The 8,406-nt window shown below is 44.8% G+C and overlaps 2 protein-coding genes across 2 annotated transcripts; one reads left to right on the forward strand and one right to left on the reverse strand.

The window, feature by feature from the left end:
* Window positions 1-5,303: 5,303 nt before the first annotated feature.
* On the reverse strand, window positions 5,304-5,543 carry CCR75_006726 (uncharacterized protein; the record flags this gene model as incomplete). The annotated part of the gene is made up of 1 exon (XM_067964794.1): window positions 5,304-5,543. The coding sequence occupies one exon, from the start codon at window positions 5,541-5,543 to the stop codon at window positions 5,304-5,306; it is 240 nt and encodes a 79-aa protein (XP_067823062.1).
* A 1,802-nt stretch (window positions 5,544-7,345) lies between these two features.
* On the forward strand, window positions 7,346-8,248 carry CCR75_006727 (uncharacterized protein; the record flags this gene model as incomplete). Its single annotated transcript, XM_067964795.1, has 1 exon — window positions 7,346-8,248. The coding sequence occupies one exon, from the start codon at window positions 7,346-7,348 to the stop codon at window positions 8,246-8,248; it is 903 nt and encodes a 300-aa protein (XP_067823063.1).
* Between the last annotated feature and the right edge of the window lie 158 nt (window positions 8,249-8,406).

Genomic DNA, 8,406 nt, shown 5'->3' on the forward strand with positions numbered 1-8,406 from the left:
CATATCTTCTTGGTAAGCTCTTCTAACGTCGTCAAGTGATAATGACGACAAAACACTTATTGTTGCAACAGTGGCCTTATGCTCACTGTTGATTGTTGTAACAGTGGCATTATGCCCACGTTTAATTTGCGTAGCCAGATCAAAAACGGGCCAACGTGAAAAGGCATAGCGACGACGTTAAGTCGTCCTGGTTTCTACCCCGCGAAGAAATATACTCCTCGAAGAAAGAAAACCATCTCGCCATGCATTGCGAGAGGTGTGAACTGTTTACGGCCGTGCGTAAAGATGAATGGTCCGTATGTACAATTAATGGTCTATCGCCCAAGCAATAGACCCTTAACTTAGCCAGAGCGTATTTCATTGCAAGGAGTTCCTTATCAAGCACTGGATAGCTGGTTGAAGCTGCTGCGATTGATAGCAGACGACGCGCTCTGCGTCGTCTGTGTCATATTGCATCAACGCACAGCCGATTGCAAAATCGCTGGCGTCACAGACCACATGAAATGGTCGGTCGTGGTCCACAATCGCCAGGATTAGCGATTGCATCAAGCTTTGCTTGATACCCTCAAAAGAAAGCTGACAAAAAGCGTTCCATATCCACGTTACTTTTTCCTTTAACAAAGAAGGAAGATGTGCTGTCATTTCGGCATAGTTGCGTGAGTACTTGTGCAGCTACGCCGCTAAGCCGAGGCACTTTCGAAGTCCCTTTAAAACAGGCCAATCGGTGATCGCCTTGATCTTTTCCGGATCCGGTTATACACCGCGTTTACCCACTATGCACCTTACAAGTGGTATTTCGCTTGCAGCGACTATTCACTTCTTGAGATTTGCATACAACTTGTGCTTACGCATAAGCTTAAGAATCTTTCGGACGTGGGAACGATGCACTTCAACGTCACCTTTTCCATTCATGGCTCTACAATGAACAAAGACATCATCAAAATAAGTCGATGCAAAATTACGCACCGGTCTCAATAGATTGATTTTTACACATCTGCTAAATGTCGCAGGGACATTACTAAGTCCATGTGGCATGACTAGCCACTCCCATAGCATTCCGCATAGGGTGCCTACTGGTTTGAACGGGATATCTTCTTCACGCATAAGGATCTGATAGAGTCCATCCAGCAGATTCATTAACGAAAAGGTAGACTCTAAGACCTACCATCAATGATTACGTCTTTTTGTAGTATCGGAGTTTAATCCAGTACCGTTGCAGCGCTCAATTTATTGATTTTATGCACAATTCGCCATCCTCCTGTTGCTTTACACACATAGAAGGTCGGAGAGCTATGTGAAGAAGTTTCTTCTCTCATATGGCCCGCTGTTAAGCGATCGGCAAAGAATTTGTCGATCGCTAATACTTGTTCCCGAGGCAATGGCCATTGCTGCACGACACATTATTTCGAACCTGGAATTAGGTCGATTTCGTGTCGAGTGCCTTTATCCTTAGGCACCTCGCACGGGGGGGGGTACTGATTCAGGAAAGACAACTTTAAACTCTACTAATTCCTTATATAAAGGGCTTGTCTTCAAAGACTCCCAGGATTGGGACGTTAATCGTTCAATCCGAGTCTTCACATCGAGGACACTTTCGTCCATCGATAAGCTGCTAACCATCATTCTCTCCAAAAACTACCGTTGACCGTATATCGGTTACGTATTCGTCCTCTGTGATGAGTACGCAGATCTGCTTGATTCTACCACTATGCAGATCTCTCAAGAACCGCTTAGATTCTAGGGTTGGTAATTGAGTTATCTCCGAAGTTAACTTCGGAGGCGCATACAGATCAAGAGTATAAGCGCCTACTCTTGATCCGTCATTAACCAAGACATTCAATGTCTCGATTTCTTCCTGGGATTTATCCACAGGCTGCCGAGGGATCAATCCCTCGGGATGCTGAAGCCTCGTCACTTGAGCATTAACTATTCGAGGAGATTCCTCCTCAAGTACGTGAGGACTAATTCTCTCGACGTCTTCCGACAGTAATTGCGCTATCACAGTTGGGTCCTCTACGGTCGACTCTCTACTCGACCTAAAATCATCGTGTTGTCCATTTTGAAAAAACGGTATCTTCCTTGAATGTCGCTCGCTAGGCATACATTTTTGTCTCAATCCACTCGCCTTATTCGAGTGGTGGACCTTCGGCGCTGCCTGTGCATTCGCACAGCCGCCGGAAGCTGACTCCACAGTGTGATTAGTAATCACACTGTGATCTTGTGCAGTCGGACTAACAACCGAACCACAAGTGAGGCCATCGCACTCACTCGTAGTACATCCACACGCTTGTGAACGCTCTAAGACGTTCATCAGATGGCCATCTGATGAACAAGTGGCAGGCATCTTTACAAATCGATGCTGCCAGCTGATTCTTGGCTCATATTTTCTGAGCCAAGGTAAACCTAATATGACATCAAATTTGTCATCCAAACCGGTGCGATGAAATCATCATCGTACTGTAAATCTTATAAGCTGTAGTAAAATTTCACTACGCGTTTCATTACTTTTATCAATGCGCCTGTCGCTAGACGCACCGTCATCCTCGTTGGGTGGATGTCGCGCTCATGATATTTGAGCCTACGACCCTCTAGCGACTGGCGACGTATAAAGCGATTTGACACCCCACAGTCCACTAGGGCTCTAATTGACAAATTATTTGTCACTTTTAAGTTCAAGGTAATGAGGGATACCTCATCGCCAGGTGCAGAGACACATAATGATTGTGTGTCTGGAGCAACTTTCGTCAAGAGATTTGCGAATTCTCTTGAGATTGCTGGATCAGTAGGGCGTTGCGCCCCTACTGACCCCGACCGTTTTTTTTACGGTCCGCCTCGCTGTTGCGGTCTCGCAACAACGTCGGACCCGCGACCGTTGTCCTTTTTTACATTTTGTCCATAATTAAGTTCAGTACCTCTCGGTACTATGTAGAGCACTACACTCATGAGCGTAGTGTCCTAACTTTTGACAGCGATTGCATTTCTGCAAGTGCTAGTTGTTCGAAAACGAGGTTTCTCGCTTTCGACATAAGAGAAATATAGGTTCTGGACCTCCCAGCTCGTGTCGTCTTGGAGGACGATACGATAACGAACTAGCTTGAGCGTGTCTTAAGGTAAAGTCCTCCTGTTCACCAACGGATATTGCTTCTTCAAGCGTATCCAGTTCCAATTCCAAGCGGAACAGGTGGGTCTTTACGGGACCATCCGTAAGGCCTTGCATGAACACCGTAATCAACGTGTGTTCATGGACTGCATTGTTGTGATACAATTCGCTAAGAGTCGTATATGCTGGGCATCAGCGTGCATATCACACTTGCGTTGTTTGAGTTTTAAAAGCTCTGATCGAGCTCTGAACTCAGCCCTAGGCGGTTCCAACGTCTGTTTGAGCCGGGCTTTAAAAGCATCTAGCGACTCAAAGACACATGGGTCGCGCAACTTAAGGCTTAGTAGTGCCCAAGTTTTGGCACGACCTGTCAGATTTGACTGAGCAAATGCGACTTGCATTTGCTCGTCGACGATGTGACGAGCCCTTATGGCATCGTCCACCTCGACAAACCATCTTTAGAGGGAGTCTTCTTCGACTCCCCTATACTTAGAGATGTCCATTCTTAAGGTTTCCGGACGACGCGTGTGCGTCATCCCAGGTACAGGAATGTGTACATGCTGTAACCTCAACAGTTCTGCCTGTTGAAAGCCTTGCTGATTAAGCAAGGCTACCTTCTCCTTCGCCTCGTCAAGTTCATGTTGGATGAACTTGGCGATGGCTGAATGGAGGACATCTCTGTCCAAACCGTACAGCATAGCCAAGATGACACCGTTCCCTACGGTCGAACTCATTCGTTCGACCGCACTCCTTTCTATGTCACTCAGAAAGGACTAGCTATCACGCGAAACGTGATGCGTATTTCCATTATCATCTAAGATGTTCATGTTAGATGCTGGAACTATAGTCCTTGCTTGGACTACAAAGTGCTACCAGGTGTAACGGGGCACTGCCGACTTGTACTGCCTTATTACAAGTCCACTTCGCACTGCCTCAGTGCGAGTGGTGCCTCACGTCACTTCACGTGCACTAGTACGTGCAGAGAAAGACTCTCTTCAAAACACTTGCTTTAAAGAGGCTTAAACGACAACTGTATTTAATATGATTAAGCTGTTCTGTTTCTATCTATTTAATACTAAGTTAATTATAATCTAATACAAAACATGTAATAAAGTCTTATCTGTCTCTCTCTTTGCGCGCGTCCAGCGCTGACTGGACCGCGGAGCAAGTTGATATAATGGTCTATATCTACGAATGGATAAGCCTTTAGAATATTAGTACGTAAAGTAATATTTTCCAAATAATATCTACCTTTTAGATTATATATTAATTAACAGCCTTTAAATGTTAATTTCATCTAACGATACACCCCTTTACAATAACTGTTGATTTTTGGATGCAGCTGAATGACCCATACAGTGATAATATTTTTTATGACGTTTTTATTCGATATAGAAGGGGAGGGTGTGTGGCTATACCAAAACGGGTGTGTACCTATACCGGTTCTTTTCATTTTATATGATATAAAATGGGAACGGCATAGGTACAGCCCCCTTTTGGTATAGCCACACCCCCTCCCACGTCTGTTTGTTTTAATTAAATAACATCCACAGATTAAGAAAAACACAGTTTCATTATTCCTCTATATCGCAAAATTGACAATTAGTTCTCTAGAGTAGTCGTCTTTAGATCCCTTTTGAACTTTGGTACGGGGAGGCTGTGTGGATATACCAAAAGGGGTGAGTGGCTCAGAAGGTGGTGTGTGGCTATACCGGCTCCATTTAATTTACACTTAAAACTACCTGTTTATACACTGCGCACACGCACTGCTCCCGTGACGTTACTAGTATAAGAATGTAAAATTGTTGTGTAAAAATTTTAAGGCGCCTACCAACTACCTCGCTGTGCCAGAAGGTGCGAGGTCGCTATAGAAGCGCAAGCTACAAAAATGTTCGCCATTGTATCCCATTTGCCGCTAAGTAAGCCTTGAAATAACCCCGTCAACCATGGCAAAACGGACCTCACATGTTATGTTTGGACGTAGCATACAAACTGCTGATGGTTAAAAATATATTTGCGACTCAAATGCCGACGAAAGACGATGAATAAGTTAGTTATGCACGCTACAACAAAAATCCATGGTTTTTTTAATCTGAAAAGTGGACCGCAAGCAGCCAACGTCAGTGCTTACAAAGTAAATTTCCGTTTCACGTCTCATACAAACCACAAATTTTTCCGTGAAACCATCGGCAAGACATCGACCTCAGCTCACAGACGACACGATTTGTTCACGTGACCTGTGCCGAGGTTGCCCGTTAAGTTCCGTCACGAGCAGATATACCGCAGCCGTCAATGATATCGACGACAAGATTGATGGCAATTGGCCACTCATGCGACTCGCACCAATCTCGCGCCGATCATGACCCCCTCCTGCTCCCGTTTGTCGTTTCATAAATGCCAGCGGCATGCGGATGTTGCGTGCTGAGCTAATTGAGAGCTTCATTTTCTTTTTCGTACGCCGCACGAACAAATTCACGAAAAATCTTGACGCTTCGTGGAAGCAAACAAAATTTAACCAGCTCTTATCATTACTTTTGCATCGGAAGCAGATCCAGCTGAATCACCGCTCTATTTGACAAGCTACGTCATGAGAATGACGGCAAACAGCACGTATTGATTCTGTTACAAGACGCACTGGGACGCGGACTGCAGCGCTACTGTTTGCGCCCTCCGCGTTTAGGCGGAAACTTTGCCCTGTTTTGGGTGAAACCCTAGCAGTTAAAGAGCTCGCTTTCAGCATGTCGACTATTTACTGGCCGATTGCTGGACTGGAATGGGCCTTACTTGAATTGAGTTGATCACTAAGCCATCAACACCTGTGTCGAGCACTTCGAGGGTGAACAGGCGAAGTCTATCGACGTCAGCTACATCGCTACCCTGTTAGATGCGGACACGGAAGTAGCGAAAGACACGCCACAAGTATGAATAAAAGTATGGTTTAAACAAACGGTATTAAAAAAATCTTGTTCCAGGCATAAATAGATAATCTCGGGGATTTGGGTTTGTCAATGATATTTTCTTTTGATTTCACTGCATGATTCCGTGATGTGCAGACAAATCATACCTATATGATTACCTAGCAGCCGTTTATAGTTTTTATGCGCAAAATATAAAAGGACTGCTTGCTACGTAATCATTTTGAGAGGCGTGATGGACAGCCTTAGAAATGCATCAGCATACCCGCCCAGCGTATGCTTTTGACCGTAATTAGCGTAATGAAGAGTGCTATGTTTTCATATTTTGTCGATTTTAGCTAAGCGAGCGACTATGGGATGGATATTAAAGTTAATTAAATGCTGGATCTTGCGGCACACAAGTATTGCCCAGCATTTTCCTATCTGCAACGCCAAGCCACTAAACATTTTTTCTAATTTGCGCCTTTTGCCGGTATTTTACTATTTTAGCACAGTAATTGTCACCGTGCGTCAGATCGCCTATTTTTGACATTTAGATCACAATAATTTAGTCATTGCTGCTCGAAAGAATTATGTAGGACATATGCTTAATTTTGCAACAACAAGCTTCACAGACAATTTTATTGAACGTAATAAACGTTTGCAAGATCAAATAAATCCTTAGCGTAGCAACAAGTAGCTTCAAGCAAAGCGAAACATTAAAAAATGTATGTTATTCTATAAGCGCGATGAGTATAAAGAAAACAAAGGAAGTTTGCTAATGTTCAGCTTAGCGTTTCCCGGCTTATAAGTTATACTTGTTTCAGACGAGTCGTAATCATCAGTGGAATGTGCTACAGCGTTGCCCAGGTGCTAACCATAAAATGCGTTTCAGCTGAAATGGCCAAAGCGTTAATTGCACCAGATTTAGATGCTCGTCAAAGCGCCGCTTGTCATTAGGCGGCGTTTTTAGTAATTTCATGATCTGGTCGCGGCAGCAGTGGGGCTTCTTGGTGGCGTCGAAAATTCTGGCCAATGACATTTGTCACAGGATTTGCAACTGAAAATCAATTTCGACGATGACGGCGCGTTAATAATTTCCAACAACAAAAATATTCCAGTTTTTTGCCAAAACAACTCGTAATATAAACAAATTGTCGTTGAAAATTAAACTGTCCACATTATTACTAGTACGCAAAATTGGCGATTGCTAAAAGCAGGATCATTATGAAAATGCATGGACGGGCCAGCTTACGGACACGTAAGTGCCCGAGGGGCGCGATTACGCCATTGTAGGCACCAATCCTTTATCTGTGTCATTTCCCAATTTGCACTTAAAGTACAAACATTGATGGCCAATCCCCCGCTCAATCGCCAACCTCACCACTCCAGCTCGAGGGTGTCGTCACAAGAAGCCGCCTTTGCGACCCATAAGCGCACGTCGTCGACGGCGCTGTCCCCTACTGCGGTCCTTCTCGACCAGCTTACCCTGCGCGTGTCGTCGCTACGCTTAAGCAAGCGCGACGTGCGCTATGAACTTCACGTGGAGCACGCCTCCTCGAAGTTGCGTTGGCGCATGTCTCGCTCCTTCGATGAGTATAAGGCTTTCCAAAGGCAACTCTTAGCAGCGCTCCGCCTGGGTCATTTCTGTCAAGGCGAGTGTCCGTGGCTGTATTCATTTCTCAAAAGTTACTTTCCGAAATCTCTATCGTTTCTCGGTTTCGGTTGCCAAAACGACTGTGCCGTTGAGAAGCGTCGCGTTGGGCTTGAGCATGTGCTGACATCTCTGCAAAATTTCGTGGTTAATCCAGAGAACGCAGCGATGTGTTCTATCGTGGCTATCAGCGTGACGCAGCTGGTTGCAAATTTTGTATTTCGTGACTCGAGTGCTAAGCATCATCTTTTACACGACTTGCGCGTCTCCGGAAGCAACAATTCGAACCTCAACAAGCCGCGCGATAGCGCTTATTCTCCAGTTTCAGTGACGTCAGATGAAGGCGATGAGATGCCGGATGAGACGGAAGACGCAGCAGCCTTGTGTATGCTTTGCAGCTCGAGTCTACGCTGCGATGCATCAGGTGCCCAAGTATGTTCAAAGGATTTTCCTAATAGCTCGTTGAAGCACCGCAGTAATGCGTTTAGCTACACAACGCAGCTTGCATGTGGACACCAATTTCACGACGAATGCATTGTGCCAAAACTGAACGAGGAGTTGCGGTGCCCTATGTGCCGCGTGAAAGTTAACGCTTTTTGAAGCACAGAGGAAAATATTTATTAGTGCACATTATTATTTATTTGCGCACATGATCAGCAACATCGATTTTCATTATTCTAAGCTCTGTTACTTGAAGCTCATCGGGACAAATTGTACCTACTTTGAAATGTAAATTCAGTTGTCCATGACGACAACAA

Source organism: Bremia lactucae, linkage group LG7 (assembly GCF_004359215.1).
Source record: "Bremia lactucae strain SF5 linkage group LG7, whole genome shotgun sequence".
Taxonomy (NCBI): Eukaryota; Oomycota; class Peronosporomycetes; order Peronosporales; family Peronosporaceae; genus Bremia; species Bremia lactucae.